This window comes from Cariama cristata, unplaced genomic scaffold (assembly GCF_000690535.1).
Source record: "Cariama cristata isolate BGI_N322 unplaced genomic scaffold, ASM69053v1 scaffold16362, whole genome shotgun sequence".
Taxonomy (NCBI): Eukaryota; Metazoa; Chordata; class Aves; order Cariamiformes; family Cariamidae; genus Cariama; species Cariama cristata.
The window spans coordinates 1,542-20,628 of NW_009605664.1; the positions used below are offsets into that span (position 1 = coordinate 1,542).

General features: G+C 43.2%; 1 protein-coding gene across 1 annotated transcript in view; it reads right to left on the reverse strand.

The window, feature by feature from the left end:
- Positions 1-221: 221 nt before the first annotated feature.
- Positions 222-19,087, reverse strand: part of OSBPL5 (oxysterol binding protein-like 5) — a 64,137-nt gene continuing 45,271 nt past the window's right edge. The window contains exons 10-22 of the mRNA XM_009696071.1: positions 18,966-19,087; positions 17,527-17,608; positions 16,809-16,907; positions 15,729-15,825; positions 14,640-14,738; positions 13,283-13,380; positions 11,154-11,243; positions 8,241-8,377; positions 5,396-5,581; positions 4,612-4,750; positions 3,327-3,441; positions 2,593-2,707; positions 222-1,548 (exon numbers count right to left, since the gene is read on the reverse strand). The exon at positions 18,966-19,087 is cut by the window's right edge and continues 84 nt beyond it. Coding sequence (XP_009694373.1) covers positions 1,413-1,548; positions 2,593-2,707; positions 3,327-3,441; positions 4,612-4,750; positions 5,396-5,581; positions 8,241-8,377; positions 11,154-11,243; positions 13,283-13,380; positions 14,640-14,738; positions 15,729-15,825; positions 16,809-16,907; positions 17,527-17,608; positions 18,966-19,087 — 1,515 coding nt within the window. The 3' untranslated portion in view covers positions 222-1,412. The remainder of the gene's footprint in view (positions 1,549-2,592; positions 2,708-3,326; positions 3,442-4,611; positions 4,751-5,395; positions 5,582-8,240; positions 8,378-11,153; positions 11,244-13,282; positions 13,381-14,639; positions 14,739-15,728; positions 15,826-16,808; positions 16,908-17,526; positions 17,609-18,965) is intronic.

The window sequence follows — 19,087 nt, forward strand, 5'->3', positions numbered from 1 at the left end:
GTTGCTACAATTAGAAGACACGGACAATTTGAGCCAGAGGGGTATCAAAATGCTATCGCTGTTGTAACTTACAGCCTATGTCTGAGATTCTTGAAGGCCTTTTCCTGTAGCTTTTCTTCTAAAAAGCATGGCCTAAGAGTTGTTGACTTGTAAAATGCTATAAAACACAAACCCGAGTTCAAACACACAAATAATTTGTCAGATAGACTGCCACCGAAAGTTGTGTGTAGTTTTATTTCAACATACCAAGCACAAACAGTTTCCCCTAATTGGGGAATATGACAAGGAATGTACTGAAAAATTTGGAAACATTTACATTGAAAGATAGCCCAGACTGGCACCACCACTAAGTATTTTAAGGCTGTATATATAGCAGTACTTACCTCTTGGAACTACTTCAGGCCAGAAAAGAAAGGCTTAGTATTGTCCGCAGTCTACAGAAAATATTGCAAATCTTTAAAAAATGGTGTAAAATAGGAAGACTACTAACAGAGTTGAACAATGCAGTGGCAAAACCCTTCCTCCTTCCTGACCTCTGACAATAAATGTGCCTACGACCGAACACACATACACTTATATCGCTCCCATCCTTCTCACCTATCCTGGGGCAGCGGATTCCTCTCTACAACGCTAGTGTGTGATATTATAAAACAGCCATATAGCAAATAATAACAATAAGTGACCAGGTTTTACGAACAGGCGTGTCTGACATTACACTCAATGGGCCTGATCCAGGAGACTACTCAGCTCCGTAACCAAACGAGGAGCTTTCACTGAATCCTTCCCATTTCCTAAAGAGGAATGGCTCTAGGAAATTGTGCATATTTACAGTTCCTGTGGAATGGAAAATAAAACACATCCTGAGGTCCCATTCTGTGTGTGCTGACAAAACAAATTATGACTTAATATCCTGGGGGTGGATTTTTTGGACCAAGTGTGCTCCCTCCCATAATTAAAGGCAGCTGGGCAGACGCCGTAGACATCAGTTCTTTACAGCTCCCCAACAGCACTCCTTCACTCGTAGAGCTATGACCCAGACCGGTGTGACCTTTCCAAAATGCTGGGGTGTTTACCATTTTGGGGGTTCCAATACTGCTGGGTAATTATTAATTGCATCAGAAAATGACAAGACATAGAAAACAAATTGCACGATTAAAGCTACATTTGGCTTCAGCATTAAGGCCCGTACAGGTTAAGAGGTCCTTGAAGATGTACATGTAAAAGGCAAAAATGACATAATCTGCAGAAACAAAGTTTTGCAGGTTCCTAGGTCCCTTTTTAACCTCGTTTTTCAACTTTCTTCCACCTCTGCCGCGTTGGTTCTAAAGTGCTTTGGTGCCTCGCTGGACTCCTTGCGTGAGTGGCCCCCCTCCTGCAGCCAGTAATCGTTATTGCTGCCAAACGTAGTGATTTTATTTGAAGACATAATTAATGAATAGTTGACACGTAAGAAAGATGCAGAGAAGAAACCAACAGCGAGAGTCCAGGAGAAAGCTTTCAGAAGAGACCTTCCTGTGGAAGGACTTTTTGTTCAGAGCGCTGAGGTTTCTGGAAAAGAAAGCAGTATGTTTATTTGTGTGTCGCAGGGAGGTGTGTATTCACACATGTGCACATGCCCAGAGCTTCCACACTGGGAGGGATCCCCGTACTTCAGAGACACGGCATTGTGCTCCGCAGACTTTACTCCCCCTCTTTTTAACGGAAGAAGTACATCTGGCTGCTGCTGGATCAGGCAGAGCACGTCGGTTGGCATGAGGAGGTATAAGGGCACAAACCCCAAGAAATCTCTTCAGCCAGCACCCACTCACAAACCTATGCTCTAACCTTCCCAAATACAAGAACTTGCCCTGCACACCCACAAGAGCAGCAGAGAAAAGCTACAGCCACATCACCGATAGCCCCGGCATCCAGAAACAGTGGGCCCCACATGTGATCCCACCCTGCTGAAGCCTCGGGAGGGCTGGATAATACTCCTCATGCAGAGGGGAATCTGCAGGGCTGCCTGGAGCAGACACAGCAGTTAATACCTCCCCTGCCCTCCCCACAGGAGTCTGCAGGACAAAGCCCTTTGTCAGCAGTAGGTTAAGCAGGTGTGCTCACTGCTTCCCTCAGAGGGCAACTAGCAATTTACACAAAAAGCAGGAATTTAGTGCTTTTCACCCATGGAGCCCAGTTTTCAGACCACACACCTGCATCTCTGCAGCAAACTGAGCAAATTCATAAGATACTTGATGAGAAGGAAGACCCCAGGCCTTCTTGCCTAGCAGAGATTTATTTATAGCCAGGATCTGGCCCAGCCCCTCCCAACTTCTGCAGCTGTTTTGCAGTTGGGAGTGCCAAGAGATGCGTAACATGCTGAGGTGATGCTTTTTGCCCCATAGAGAGAAAATAAGAGGAAGACATTTCCTCACTGTTTCAAGTAGGGGGTAAGTTTGCCTTTCCAGTGTGTTAATAGGTTACCTATTGAAACAGTCGTTAACTGCACCCCTGCAGCTGATAAGGACGCTCCAAAGGCTGCAGCGGAGGAGTTAAACGCCACAGGTTATTTTTAGCTCATTGAGATGATTGATTTGATGAGAGGAAAAGCCTTACCTGTGAATGTCCTGTTGGGCTCTCTGTAGGGATAAGACGGCTGAATGAATTTCCTTCAGGTGATTCATCTCTTTCCCACACTGAGCGCACAGGTTTTCAAACCCTGCAGCAAAGTATTGAAGGACATTATGTTTTGCATCACCATCTTTGTTGGTGGTGATGAAACACAAACCAGGTTCACCCAGCAAGTGGCTGGCTGTGATCAAAGTGTCACAGCCAGGGGGGATGCTTTCAGAAGGAAACATGGGGAGAAGAGACAGGGGACAGAATCTCCACCCTGAAGACCCAAGTCAATGGAACGAGTCCTGTGACTCTGGCCTGGGGCCCCTTCTCGGCTCTCCGGAAACAATTTTTGCAGCATGCTCCCCAGGTGAGGGGAGCGGAACAGAGTGGTCACACCTGCCCCCATCTCTAAAACATTCAAAGTCACCTCCAACAAAGGCTGAGAAAAGGGAATGAGAAACGAAGCCTGCTCCCTATCTGTTGACTGGAATGTCTGTATTTTTCCAATGTGTTTGTGCCAGGATTTGGGAAGCCCTTGTTGGATAGTGTAAGGCAGAAAGAGAAGTAGTATGTACAGGGAACAGAAAAGCAGAACATTCTCTGTGTTTGCCTGTGGGCTATGGGCCCATGGTATTAACTGGGCTGGGAAATGTCCCAGGGCTGGCTCAAGGAGTAAGGTACCGAGGGAAGAACATTAAAGCCTGACCCAGTGATACCCAAATACTTGCCATCGTCATCTGAGAGCTCCTGCACCGACTCTGGTGTTGAACAGCTGCTCTCTGTGTTCTGGCTGTGGTTGGATGGCTGATCACTGGTTTTGCGGCGCCTGCAGTCTTTGGCAGACCTCTGGATAAAAGAGGGATTAAAAGAGACTCGGTCACTGTCAAATTGAAGACTTTTGTGTTTGGCTTTAAACAAAATAATTTGGGGTGCTGGGGAATATCTGTGAGACTGTGAAGTTTGATCGCTTTCTCAGCAACTGCTAGTAGTTGGACTCCTGGCAGCTACTTAAGGATATTGCACGCACGCCCCATACAGAAGCATTTCCTCAAATGATAACATCCTTCAGACACTCATTCAAATTATTCTTGTAGCTTTAACTGACACACACTAGCAATCAACTTTATAGTTCTTTTGCTGAGTTGCGTACCTACCAAGCAGATACATAAGAGAAAGGATGAAAAGAAGAAAAATTTAGAATCAAATTTCCCTGGGAAGATTTTTCAGAAGGTGCCCGAAGGATTTAAACGTCACACAACTTTTAAGCCTAATTTCTTGATGCACTTTGGAAAGTTTCTCCCTACCTCTCAGATGGGTAAACCAAACACATTGATTCCAACTTCTCCCTAGAGTGTCTGAAAAGCAGTTATGAACCTCAACTTTCCCACTGTTTCAGAGATGTTCAGATTTGGGGTATTAGAAAAGCCTGCGCACGTAATGAGATACGAGTTCTTCAGTGTAACATGGGTTATACCTAGGTAGTTCAACAGTTCTACATTTACAAAGCATTTTATGCATGACATATATTACTCCCAAGACAAATGCAATGAAATAAGAAAGTATCATCTCTGTTTAAGGGAAAGGATGGAGAGAGGTTTCTTGTCTTGTCTAAGAGGAAGTAAGTGATAAAGGCAGATGGCAAAGACCAAAATTGAAGTTGTAGGATCTCAGTTGTGTCCTCCAAAGTCTTGCTCACACCCTCACCATGGGAGGTTTTCTGCTTTGGAAACACTGAGCAGTGAAGTTCAGCTCAGTCATGTGCAAAATCCAGTACAAGTCACTGTCACTAACACTGGGTGGAAGAAAAATGCCAAAATGGATAGGATATCTCAACCCAGAATTGTAATTATTTGGAGGTTAATGATGGTATAATATTGCAGGTCTAGAGTTGTAAGCTATAATTCCCCAAAACAAACCCGTCAGCCTATGCTGCACTTACATGAAAATGCTGCAGAAAAGCGCTGTGTATCTAAACAATTGTAAAGAATACTATGTTCCCCAAAACAGGCTTTTTACCTTGTGCCGTGTCAATTGATTGTTTATGCATGTTGTTTTGTGGTTTGACATCCTTGTGGATAAGTGTCTTTCCATGGTCTGAAGTACCCCATTCTTCTCAAATTGGGCAATGTCGTTCAAAGGATCCCAAGGTCTTAAACTTTTGAGAGCAAAGGAAAAAACATCAGAAAAGCAAGAATCCCACACCAGGTGTGTTAAGAGCAATACACTACTTCCATGTGCATCAGGGCAGGCATTCATCCCTGACAGTAACCAGAGTTTCCACAGATGCAGTGTGAGGAGTAACAGATACTCCCCTCTGCATTCACAGTTCCTAGCAATAAATGAGGGGGGTTCAGTCTCCAAAGGCTTCACCCTCCTTGCCCTGGGAGGAGAGCACAGTTGTCAACTCTGCTCACACAGTGAAGAAAATCTCTGCTAAATGATTCTACACTTGCTTGCAGCAATAGGGATTTGTACCAATGGCATAGCAGATTTTCCATTGCCAAGTTCTCATTTCCAGCTATTCCCAACTAGCTTCAGGAATATGTATTCCAATAATGACATTGAGCTCAGAAAGAGCAAACCCAGGGCATAGATGTGGTACTTCAAGACATGGTTTAGTAGACATGGTGGCATCAGGTATACGGTTGGATTAGATGATCTTTGAGGTCTCTTCCAACCATAATGATTCTATGATAGTTTGGGGAACAGCAGAACCCGAATTACAGGTCTGTAACCTTGCTTGCATCCCTGGGGACTCAAGCAGCAAGGTTTGTTCATAACCCCCAGTCCCACTACTCACTCCTCATATTTGTAGTGCCATTCGTTAGTCATGGCATCATGCCAGAAGAGCAGCGGTTTCCATTCTGTGCCGTTCTCTCTCCGCTCCCGGGCGGCATTCCTCTGCTCCTCTTCCAGCGCAAATTTTTCTTGTGTTGCCTTGTGTTGATCGCCTTTGTTTATTGCACTGGTAACGTGCTGCCAAAGCCTAGAAATAAACAGGGAAGCAAGTTAAACCACCTTAAAACCAACAATGCATTTTGCCAGCTGGAACCTTAGAGCAGACACTTTTCTGGTCTACTGATACTCCAGAGGACCTGCAACAGGATTGCTCAGCCTCAGTTTCAGCTTGTAAATTAAAGGAACATTATGAGAATGGCAATCCTTAATGCTGTATACAATGATCTACTGAAGAATAGGGGAATTTTCCCTTAGATAACTTTACCTAGAATATTAATTAAAATCTTCAGTGCTGCCTGTCTGAGTTATAGATAGTTATGCTCAGTTCATTGAGGTCAGTGGTCTCTTCAGAAGTGATTGATGTATAACAGAGAATCTGTTATCTTCCTCACCCTTTCAATCATTTATGTTTAGGAGCCTTTGTGTTAATGCCTATCCCTGAAACAAAGACATTATATTTAAAGTTTAGAAGCATTGGAAAACAAATTCATGCACACAGCTTGCAGCTGCACATGCAATGTTGTACTTCTATATAGGATGAGCAACCAGATCCATAGGAAGCTGATTCTATCTGCAAGAAATGGGACACGTACTTGTGCTCACAAACTGCAAGCACGAACACAGGATTTCACTCGCGCTTGTTTTCAGCTGCCAAAAGATACGTGATCTGTCATATGATGTCTCACTAAGCCTCGGCCCAGAGGAGAGGATCCGCCTTTCACAAGAGAAGAATCATTACCTTTTTTTTTTTCCACTATAGCCAAGCTGTGATAGGTCTCTCCACAGTTCCTCTAATCAGAGCACTCTAATATTAATTTCAGATTGGAAATACTTCTGAGATTAGCAGCTAGCCCTCCCAAAACATTACTGAGTGGTTTAGTGGTTAGAATAGGCACTGGAGATCCAGGCTGTTCCAGTATTCCCAGCTCCACAAAACACCAGTCCTCCATTTAGAGGATGAATACATTACTGCATTTAACTGGGAGCTTGCTGTGAAGCTCTTAATTTAAAAGGAATACTGATGCTTTCATTATATTTCTACCACCATACGTTAACCCAACACTTCCAAAAAAGCAGCCTCTTAGATAATTAACTGAAGGTAGAGGAATACTTTCCTGTCCTTTGTGACGCGTCACTCCCATTTTCCTGTGTATGAACCTTTTCTCCCAGAAACAAAGGAAGGAAACTCAATTCAAACGCAAAGTGAGGGGGGTGGGGGAGGGAGGAGTGAAAACAACCGCCTGAGAAAATACTGCGGTGGCAAAAAGAGTCAGTCCTAAGGAATGCAGTGGTGTAAAGAGCGAGTCCTCTAATTCTAAGCACCTCAAAGGGACACGCACAAAATTGTTTGACAAGGGCAAATCACTCCATCAAGAGCTGCATGTGTCAGACAATGAAACCCTCCATGCTGAGCTGCATAATGGTATGAGCTTCAGAGACTCTCCAGCGTTTGTGAACATAGGTGATTTTCAGCACTGCAGGAAAGACTAAGCAATTCAGGCAGAACATAACCTGGCTTAGATGGCAATTTATTCATGCAACTGTCAGCATAATAAGGAGCTTGGTGGAATCTCTGTTAGGGATCTCTAGAATTTTTCCTTTTGCCTCCTTCCCCTGGACGCATGTATCATTATTAATATCTGATGTAGCAAAAGGAGTCAGCTCTGGCAGTACCCTGGTAAACAGAGAAATGGAGAATCTTTGTCTGCAAGATTTCTCGTCTCCTTTAAAAGAATCTTCTTCAGAAGATTCATAGAGAAATGTGCTGCTCTGTGACAATGGCAATTGCACGACTGAAAGTTACAAATACAGACTTTATTGCCCATAATGTCCATGCTGTCCAGAACAAACTAAATGCTAATGCATTTTTATTTTCGTGCAACCTCTTTCTTTACCCATAAAAAGGGGAATCTTCTTACCATGATGTGGTGCAACACCAGACGAATTGGCCACTGAGAAGTGGCCAATGTAGCGCAGAGCCACTGGCTAACCGTACTGGTGAGACGGCAGGACTAATTGGTTTGAAGCCAGTGCCACAGGATGTTGCTCTAGCTGTTCGCGCTCAAGAACTGCCTCAGGAATGCTTGTTGCATCAGGTAGTCATTCTTTCCATTTCCTAAATTATGTGCCAGGACTATATTTTTAGGTAATCTAGGTTACCCTATAAAAACTGGTGCAGACTTCATTGGAGATCTCAGCTGAGATTATGAGGCAGAGTTAAACATCTGTTTAATTATATTCTCTCATAAAATACTGTTATGTGGTTCAAACTATTGTTCTGCTGATGCCAGAACCTTCCACATGACTCCTGCATCTAGTTTAAGAGCCTGTGGTTGAAACAACCCTTCTTAACAAGACATCCAACCTCAGATTGACACCTTGCCCTTCCATAAAATGTTCCTGCAGTTACAGAGACTCTGTTCATGATCTCTGGAGTTCAAGGAGAGTTGTTCTTTTAGCAGATAAAACGTAGCCTCCACTATTTCTTAGCCCAGTTCCCCGGTTATTTCAGAGATATACTTCATGGAAATCCTCCACAGTTAATAGACTGGAAAAAACAGGTAAATGGCTGGGTAACATGTGCAGGCCACTGCCTTTCCAGGACTGTGCTGAGGCATCGGAGCCTTCTGATTAGAGCCCCGCTTCCAGCAGGGAAGCAGCAGCAAGATGTTCCCAGAGCTCCTCACCTCTCCGACTCAAAGTCCGTCTGCTCCTCAAACAGCACAATATGGCGCTTCAGTCTCTGCCTTCGTACTTCACTGGTCGGGTTCCAGAACATTTCCGCGTTCCCATTTTTCAACTCATTTATATGCACTTCCCCATCCTGAGAAGGAAAATAAAGTGAAAAGGTTAATGACAATCAGAAACACAGGGCAGAAAATAATCCTGACAAATGGAAGCTGCTTCTGGATGATGATAAGGGATGAGGCTTGGTGAGAGGGCTTCTTTCCACCTCTGTCCCATTAAATCTCACTGAACACTTCCTGAAAGTTTCTAAAATGAATGAGGCGAGGCATTCCCGGAAACACTGGCTGAATTAATCAGAGAAGAATTAGAAAGGGACCTGGTCCCTTTTGTTAGTCTTGCCCCACACAAAGGTACCCACAGAAGCCCTAAGATGCTCTTCTCTCTCCCTGCTGTTCCTCCCAGGTACCACCCAGAGCACATAAACAAGATCCCTAGCTCCTTTTCCAGTCTTTCTTCTATTCTTCAATGCTGAAATCTCATGCAGAGCCTACTGAAATACCATCCTCTCTAGAAAGGAGAGCTAAAGCTGAGATACTCTTTCACAATTTTTTTTTTCCAGTTTAGCCAGGATTTTATATTATTGCTCCTGAATTTCATTTAGCACTTCAAAATTCCAAGGGTCTTTCATCCTTATTCCTTGCCAATTTACTTGGCAACCAACTATTAAGCAGCACTTCTCTGATCTGAGGCCGGCTAGACAATATTGCTGTGTCCCTGCTTAACTAAGCTGCTTCCCAGCCTTGCTGACAGACGCAGCAATGCCACGGAGCCAGACAGGGTAGTTTACAGAGCATATAGTGAACAGCAGGATGCTGACTGCAAGTGGAATGAATCAGACGATTACAGCTGCTGAACAGCGTGTGCATTGATGCCATTCAGCTCCCTGGACATGGCATGAGTATCGTGCAAACCTTACTTAGGTCATGGCTATTGGCTTTGCCTGTCGCTACCTAATTTCTTTGTGTCCCAGCTGCTGCATTTCTTTCCCTGTCATGGTCCCTGATGCATGTCTCAAAGTCTACTTCCTGCATTTTCAGCTGTGAAACTCCTTCAGCCCTGAGGGACTCTCATTTCTCCTCAAAGTCTCCCTTAGGGCTTCCTCTGCCATGCCCTGAGGTGCCAGTTCCAGGACAGATCTCAGGTCCTGAAGAGTCCCCCAGCTGTGGATAGGAAGAGGCAGGCAGGCGTTATCAAACATCACCACAAGCATCTCCAAGGGGCATATATACAAGCCCTCCGCTGCTGCTTTGATCCTGGGGCTAAGAAGCATTGGGATTTGCTTCCCTTCTTTATTATGGTGGGTTTTTAGGTCCTAAGACAGAGAATTAGTGTTTCAGCTCCGAGGGTTTCTGTCAGGAAACCGGACGATTCCAGAGAAAAGCCTGCAGAGCTCAGGAGTGCAGGCCAATACTCCCAGCAGGGAGGGAGGAGAACAAACAATGTCCCTACCGCTGCACAGCAGCTACTCTATTCACAGTATGCAACTGCAAACAGCGGCTTATGGAGCCACAGTTTCAGAGCCATTTAACTTCTTTTATACATCATTCTAATTTTGTGCACCACAAACAACCAGCACAAAGAACAAGGGAGGAATAAATTATTTTCAGGCTGATAAAACTCAAACACAGAAGGCTGGAAGTTGAGCAGCAAGCAACCATGTGGCTCAGCACCCCAGGGGAGCCACTCGATTACATGCTCTCGTGCATGGTGTTTGCAGGACGAGGTACTCCACAGCCCAGCATGACTCACAATTTGCAAGGCTCATCCTGCAGGAAAGGGAGCTCAGAATGGAAAAGCTACCCAGGCACAGGGAGCAAATCTCCTCATATACACCTAGAAAGGGCAAATCTCCCAGATTAAAAATGGTCATTAGCTTTTTATGTAAAAAGACAGATTACCTGCGGGGAGGAGCCCAGTACCAAAAGCTACACTGTGGTTAGGACCTCACTATAGAAAGGGCTTTATCCAGGCACATTTCACCTGACCTACTTTACATACCTCCTTTAGGATGAGACAAATCTTGTCTCAGAAGTGGCAACTTCTATGGACTGGAAAGGGAGTATAGGTCAACTATAATAAAGATGTAGGTGTCTAAATGTAGCTGAGAGAAATACCTAAGTGTCCAGCCCAAAGCCAGGGTTCACCGCTTTTGCCTCGGTTACCAGGAGTTCCCAACCAAAACTCTACATCCTTCACCATGCTACTTTGTTCTTGCTGGATTTGGGCTTAAGGATGCCTTTGAGTGATTCACTTGTGGATACTGGGTGTGCAAAGATGCTAGCTGCTCTGCTGACTGTTCTGAGCTGCCCATACAGACAGACCGTCACCAAATCTATGGCTCTGTACTTCACCTCATGAACAGAGGCATAACCGCCTTCTATCATAAAGGTTTGCTGTGAAAACAATGAATTTAAAACCCTGTGAAGTTCTTCCCTGATACTGCTGTAGCTGGAGAAGTATTGAACACAAGAAGACAAAAGGAAGCCTCATGATTTTCACAATCACACATAAGAGATACTATGTCTCCTGCCAATCAGTGCTTGTCCTAAGCCTGGGACCCAGAGCCACTGGCCTTGATGGGAACCCTCCTCACTTTGGCCGAGGCTTTGGGAGTGTAAGTGTTACTCACATCGGAGGTGGATGGGACCACGGAAGTGTAAATAACCTTGAGAGGTGTGGCTTGGAAAGCTCAGCTTGCCTGCACTCCCTGGGGATAGCTGGAAGAGGCAGGACACGGGTGCTCCGCAGCCTCCACTCCAATGCAGGGAGCCTGCCAAGGGCTGCCAGTCCTCCCATGCACCCTGCTGCCACACGCACTTAAACTGTCAGCAACTTCGATTATCATTTGTTACCCAGTGTCCATTGAGACTTGCTAACACTTCTTCTCCTGATTTAATCTTCCCAGAGATTTGATTAATGCTTGCGCTGCCACCGAAGAAAGGCTGTCAGGGGAGAATAGAAATAGAAAATATGATCAGTCTAGTAAGAACTGGAAAGGAGCCAAACACAGCGATGCAGCAGGAGGGAAGGAAAGTGCAACCTGCTTGATCTCCACTGTTTCTGGGGAAAGGCAGAAAGAATTCTAACATGGATTTTGACTGTCTAGCATTGTGCCCTCCTCCTTTTGTTTGCAGTACCAAAATCACTGTAGGAGCTGCAGGAAGGGAGATAAGCCTTCAGGTGCATTAACATTCAGCAGTGCGAGGCCTCGCCTTCATTGCAAATACATTTATTGTCACGTGGACATCGGGATAAGTGTATGTGAGCAAGTGCTTCTCATTTTCCAGAATCCCATTACAATTTGCACCCTTATACTTGCAGCCTTGTCCAAAGAAAAGGCGCAGCACTAATGCAGTTAGTGACTTTTCCTGCTTATGGGCCAGCAACAGCAGCGTGGCACTGCTGATGGCTGCATCTGTGTGAAGTCTCCAGTGTGAAGAAGCTCTTGTCAGCAGCAAACAAAAAAAGAAAAAGGGTATTTCCAGAGTCAAGGGAAAGATTCTCAGAACAATGGAAAATTCCCCTCACCTCCTGCCTGCCAAACACAGGAAACAGCAGTGATAGAGTGACCAGCTCTTCCATTCATACATTCATACCACACAACATTTCTTCATTTTAGCAGCTAGTTTCCAATAATGTTTGTGCAGAGGAATTTTTTTTTTTAATAACAATATAAAACCATTTCCCACAAAATTCATGGAAAAAGAAATCACAAGTATCTCAAGAATCAATATATACAATCCAGGAGACAACTAGTACATATCCAAATTAATAACAAAGCTAATGGGGTTTACCTTTAACTTCTCACAATTCTACTAAAAGAGCGGCTAAGAAATATGCAAAGCAGAGCATGTAATTAAGCCACAGGGACCTTTCTGAGTCATGTTTGGACTAAGTATACTGTTTTCAAGCCAGAAAAGAAGGGTCTGCATTTTAAGCTCTGAAGTATTTGTAGATTTGAGATGAAACTGACTGAAGTCAGGGAAATACTCCCTTGGCCTCAATGCAGTACGTCAGGCCTATGGGAAGAGCAGGCTTTAAAGATAAGTATATGCAAATGTCAAGGAAGTGCATGGGGCAACAGTTCACTTTGAAAGGGCAAACAAAGACAGAAAATTATTATTGCCCCCAGAAAAACACAGTCTGCAAAAGACTCCCCTAACTCCAGTAATCTCTCACATTCATGTTGGCTAAGGCTGCAACTCTAAAGGCCTGAAGGCTCTCAGTTCTCCATCTTTCATTTTATGCCCAGGCAAGAAATTGTTTGTTGGAACAGAAGAGAAATGGATTCTCCTTAAAAAGCAAGTTAACTGTCCAAGAAAAGTTACGTTTCCCTCCCAAATTTTAACATATAACTACAGGAATGCTCAAAGATTTCTTCATTTTATCTGTATACCATAAATTTGCATCACCAGGCTTTCTAGGGGAGGGAATAGCTACATGAACAAGTCAATGACCATGCGGCTCGTCAGTGTGATAGCCACTCAGAATTATCTGCCTGAAAATGGGCTCTTACCCTACTGTCAAAGCAAGGTCCTGTAGTCTTGAGAAAGACAAGGTACAGTTCATTATAATACCTGCAAGGTATGAGTATGTATGTGACAGCTACTGGAGAGCTACACTGAAGATCTGCATCCTAACTTGCATCAAAATAGCTTGTACACCTCGCTGTATTTTGCAAGCAAAAATAATTATACCTTCCTAAACAGAAGCCACACTTCCACTCAGAACAAAGTTTGGCCAGTAGCCAGCTGGCTGACAGTGAACAAGTCATGTGTAAAACTCGGCCTTCCTGGGTTCAAATCCAGCTGCACTAGGCAAAACTGACTGCAGGATGATGCCTCCTCTCCAGGTAGGCCACCCCGTGGTGCATACATAGATTGCTGGTACATAAATTATCTGGTGTGTACGGTCAAACCTTGCCTGGAGCGCAGGGGCAAGCCTGAGACCTATTCAAAATGGGGGCCACAATGTCTCTTACCTTTAGCTTGAATTCCAGTTCTGCCCTGTGGTTAGTTTTCTCACAGTCGATGGTAACTTTCCCTCCAAGCTCCATTGTCATGGTACCATATAAAAGTCCTGAAAGGGAAAAAAGAGACTTAAGAGAGGCCCCAATGGAGGCGATCTGCCTTTTCAACTCCAACTGGCTCTTGCTGAAATGCTGTGAAAATCACTGCTTGGCTTAAAAGTTTTGAAAAGACAGAAACCAAAGTTTCTAGGAAATGGTTCTTTACTATAAGCATGAAGAACCCTCCCCTGAGCCCATATTCCCCATTTATTACACCAGCTAGGAAACAGCTTGACTCACAGGTGCTGATAGTGCATCTGTGGCAAGCTGAAAGTGCGAAAGGAAAAATAAGGAAAGTTGTGCACAGCAACTTCATTTATACTAGTGCTTAAACAGACCCAGTTGCTTCTCACAGGGTGGATGGGGCAGAGAAGGGCTGTAATGGGATTCAGCAGAATCTGGGAGACTAGCAGTCATGTAGGGGACTCTGTTTTACACAGGCTTACCATTTTCTGAAAAGGCCATTTGCAGAAAAAGGAAAATTGACAAGAAAAAGATTTACGCACAGGAATAGTTTACAGAGGGCGTGATTTACAGAAGTTACTGTTTTCAGGTAGCTAGACCCTCCATAAATATCAACTTAGAGGTCAACATGCCAAAAAAAAATATTCGAAAACCAAAATTGAATCAAACTGCTGCAGGAGTGATTTTATCACTGTGGTTGAAATGCCACCGACACTCAGCTTCCTAAGGAGGAATGCAAAGTTGCAGCAGTGAATCAGCAGCCATCGCCTGGCCTCAGTGCACATGCAGCTCAACAGTGCAAAGCCACACAGTAACAGGTGTCAGCCTCACTGAGGCAGCTCATACACTAAGGAATATTATGATTAGAGTAACAAAGAAATCAGAAGAGAAGTCAGGAATTTTCTTCATTCTCAAAAGGCCAGAAAATATATGAAACAATTTCAGTGTTAACATTAGAAAAACCTTTTATCCTCAGAAGTTCAGAAATGTATTCCTATTCTTTCCATCTTCACTTGATCTACAGTGCATATATGCAGTAGTTTTTTCTTTCTACATAGCACAAAAATAACTTTGATGGGCCTAATTCTGTCCTCAGCTCTGCACAGACAAATCAAAAAGACCAGTGAGGATTACCAGTCTTCGGCTGAGCGCTATGACTCGTGTGGAGCAACTGCTCCCTGGAATTAGCAGTCCCTGCGGTGCCAGGTATTCGAGAGGGAAGAGGAGAGCCAGTGCAAAGTTAGTTAGTAAGACATCATCATATTATTCCTTCTGTTTGCTTCCTTTTTGAACAGTCATAACTTACCTTTACAGTGGGCATATGGCATAGTAATTATATAATCTTCCCCCCTGTTTAGAAACATGAGCTTTGCTTTCCCATCCAACAGAGCAGAAAGTGAGTTACCTAGAATTTAAAAGAACAAATACATACATATTAAAAAATGCATGTTATACTTGGTCACTCATCATACTTTAGAAAAACATTTCCATTTAAATGTAAGTCACTAATGAAAGAAGAGATATGAAATGCTAATAATCCAGGACCCTGAAAATCATTTACTGTTGGAGGCAGGCAGTTCTAATAAACTCTCTGCTGCATGGCTCCTATTTGCGCTGGCATTTAGCCCGTTGCAGAAAGGGCAGTAGATTAAGTCAGTCATTAGTGGGATGCAGAAAGCAGTTCCAATGCTTAGAAGTTTTTCAGGTCCTTGTTCTCACAACTTTTCTGTTAGTGTATGAACCCAAAGAACAAATAAAATTGCCAGAAGGAGGGCACTGACTATTTACAAGTGTTTCAGCAAATACATTTATCAGAGGATAATAGTTAAGAGGTGTTTGTCTAAACAAAAAACCTATTTCTGATAGCAACACTGTTTCAGAGCCTGCAGTTGTGCTGTCTCCATTGAGGTGAAAAGATTCGAGGACATTTTGAAGCTCTAGGCTTCAACTCTCAGAAATGTGGGAGCTAGATAAATGGTTACATTTACACAGAGACTTTTGCAAAAGTCAGTTGGATGAACAGATAGCTATAAAATGACTCATCTGTGAGCACATGCAAGGTAGTCTGACAACCAATTGCCCATACATTCTTCTGAACCTTTGCTTTTTGAAAACCCGGTTTTTAAAGCTCTCAATTTTCCTATCTGATCTTTTTTGTTTTGTTTTGTTTTGTTTTGTTTTGTTTTTTTTTGTCAGTATCAGTGTGATCTCCCGCTGAAATACTGGAAATGGGGAAAACCTAGGAAAGCCAAGATAAGGAATTAGGGTGTCCTGGTGGTAGATCTCTTAAGTATTTCTTTGTTCTTAATTCTCAATACGCTTGGGAGCGATTGAAAACCAAACCAAAACGAATGCCATAGTGTTACCTGGAAGATGCCTAGGCTTAATGCCTTACCATAAAACTTGGACCTAGCTAGAATGCTGCCAGAAATGCAGAATCCGTCCTTCCTATTGCTGACATGAAAAGCTGACACTGGCGGATGATGGGAGACCTAGCAGAAAAATAGGCACAGGTCATTGACAGCAGTCTTTACAGGCTAAGCAGAGTGGTGGGTGCATATACAGCCTCACACGGTGTTACACATGCTCTATGGAAAGTGCAGGACATGCTGCAGGACTGAGCAGAGTCCTCTAAGCCCCATCTGTACCACTAACCACAGTCTTAAAGGAGGGAACATTATACATGAGACCATTATATGTGAGAACATTATATATGTAAACTTCCCCCCTCCCCCCATATTTTCTTGTCCTTGGGCATTCGAGGTCACTTTAGGCCAACAGGCACATTGTCAGATTTTCAACACAATAAATGCTAGTGCAGAACTTTTTGGCAGCATCTGAATAACCTTCATAAAATCGATGCAGTGGCTGAAATAAAATAAAACAAAATCAAAACTTTTTGATTAAGTAGGAAAAAAAAAGTATGTGAAACAGGGAGTCTCTGTACAAAGTCCACATGGTTTTCAGATCCCTTTATTAACATTGTAAATCTCAAACTAAATTTTGTCAGGCCAGTTTACTTGTCAGCTCTGCCCTTCATTTATCCCCAAAGACACAGAGATAAGCCTTCAATTTACTCCTATTAAAATCTTTATAGAAAGTTCAGAAATAAAGGAAGGTAGGATTTGGTCATGTGTTTTATGCCCCTTTTGACAGAGGCAACACAAACCACGTTCTATTAACAATAAGAAAATGGTAGAGCAGAATCCCATGGAAAAGGTCTTTATTGAAGAGGCTAATGTTACACACAGGAGACCTGCATTTATAGTCTTGAGTGCCCACCAAAGCTCACATAGTGTCTGTAAATCTAAAAAGAATAAAGATCAGCAGCTAGTTTACCCCATGTCCCACTCTGGATGTTTACACAAAACTCCAAGTTCCACTCCTAGGGTGAGATGAAGAGCATGTTCCTATGCACAGGTGTGCAAGGAGGCTGCTGTTTGCAACACCTGAGCATCCAAATAAAGCAACTTACCTGTTCTGCTATGTAAAACGTGTGACTGTTAGTCTGAGGGTGGAACCAACAGCAGCGAAACGTCTCTCCCAGAATGGGGTTGTATGGCTTTTTTATTCCCTAAAAAAGAAAGTAATCAAAACCTGCTACAAATGAATATTTGCAATCCAACTCTACAGAGATGGCCACAAAGCAACATAATACCCTGATGTTCTAAACCAAGTCAATAACAAGAAGCAAAACTGAGGAACTGCTTACATACATCCTCCTAATCTAATTTTTTAATCTGAGCCACGGATTCATCTGCTATTCTCACGAACTTAATCTTCGATACTGCCTGATCAAAGCTTTACAAGAGGATCAAACTCTATTATTTCTGCTACTATATGCCTCAGGTGCAAACTGATGTGGAAATATGGCACTATGATACTAACAGGTCTGAAAACAGAAAGGAGACCTGCTTTCAGCAAAGGGAAAAATGTTGCATCTGAGGACATGTTACTTGTGGATGACTAGTATTGTGTTCTAACTGTTCAGTGCAAAAGCTCTGAGGTTGATTACTATTTTGCACTCAATATATACTCTGAAACTAAATGCAACTTCAGTTTTAAAAGTAATGGTCAAAGTCTTCTGAACAGTAGAAGAGGTAAAGTGCCAAAGGAAAGGCAATAAAGAAATACACAACCATTGCAGAAGATTTCAATGCCCGTTACAACCCCAACTTCATGTATTATTTTACCTTTGGCTTCTTATAGAAGCCGGACAGATACCACCTCAAAACTTGCTTCATTCGACTGTATGGATCATCTTCAAGGACAGCCCTGCAGGACAGAACACAAAATGCTCTTTATCCTGTTCACACATCACATTCACATCATACTAGTATAACAACATTAATTTCAATAGTATTTCCCCAGTACTAAAAGGAAGTAACTTCTGTGCTGCTGCCAGTAGAAAAGGTGTCTGCCAGAATTTTTTTTTTTAGTAGGTTTGATTGGACATTCAAGTACGTTAACAGGGGACTGCCACTCACACTAGCATTTAGTTACAGCTAATAGTACAGTGTGAGTCATAAAACCAGTAATACGTATGCCACCAAAATCAAAGCCAATTCCATTTTTCTTTCTTATTCTTTGTTTCCCTTTTCCTTAAAAGGTCTTTAAACCTGATGTGCTACATGGCCTCTTTCAGTACTTTGAGATTTCATTGAGAAATCTCAATTGAGATTTCAATTTAGGTTGGAAGGGACTTCTCAAGGTCATCTCGTCCAACCCCTCCCCACTCAAAGATGAAGTGGGAAGTAAACATAAACAACAGAGTTCCTGGTATTTCCAACCATTTAGTCAGATTTGAAAATCAACCTGGATAAGGTCTTGCAAAATCCATTTAGAAGGATCATCCGTACCACAAAGAGGTTTATTTAGCAAAACCTCCAAACCTCTTGAAGTTTTCTTAGATCTCAGCACTGGGGAGAACCATTTCCTTAACTTCAGATGTTACAAATACCACAAACAAGGCTTGAAAATACCACAGTTCTAAAATTACCCAGAGGCAGTGAAATAAACATGAGTAAGCAGTGCTGCTATTTGAATATTGCACACACTGGTTTTAAAGTACATCAGGCATATCTCATTGAGAAGGCTGGCTCTATCTGCAAGCATAACATTTTCTATTTTCTACTCTGCTGCTCCCAGCAGGTCTCTCTCATCAACGGTGTTAAAAGATGTTTCTTATTTATTTCTCAACCAACATAATTATATAGCTTTTGGGGGCAGGAGTGCTTGACAATTCTGTTTGCTCTGTCCTATTCCCCTCTGTACACGAGTACACCAGAAGGTGGCACAGCTCTGTTGTGAGATGCTGAAAGGCATGAGCTGAATCTCCATCAGTTCCAGCCAATGCTGGCAAACATGTGCATGTGCATGTTCAGATGTAGTTTTGTCCAGAGTTTAACTGTTTTCCTTGCTTCCTTGCCCCTCACTGGCAGCAGTCCATCTTTAAAAGGTCACTGCAGCTGGTGCCTGGCTTGATTTACACTGAATCCAGCGACATGGGTATTATTTGGGAGCCTTTCAAGCATACAAACGCACCCCAGCCAGCATCAAGTTAACACCGTTAACACATTTTCACAAATATAAGAAAAGTGCCTACATTGGGCATGCTCTGTGCGCTACTTACTGGGAAAGCAGGTCAGCATGGTAGTAGTAATCAGAGAGTTTGTTAAGGAACGAGCGTGGCTCCAAGATAAAGGTGGGCAGCACCACCCGTGACAGGTCCATGCCAGGCCGCAGCTGCTTCAG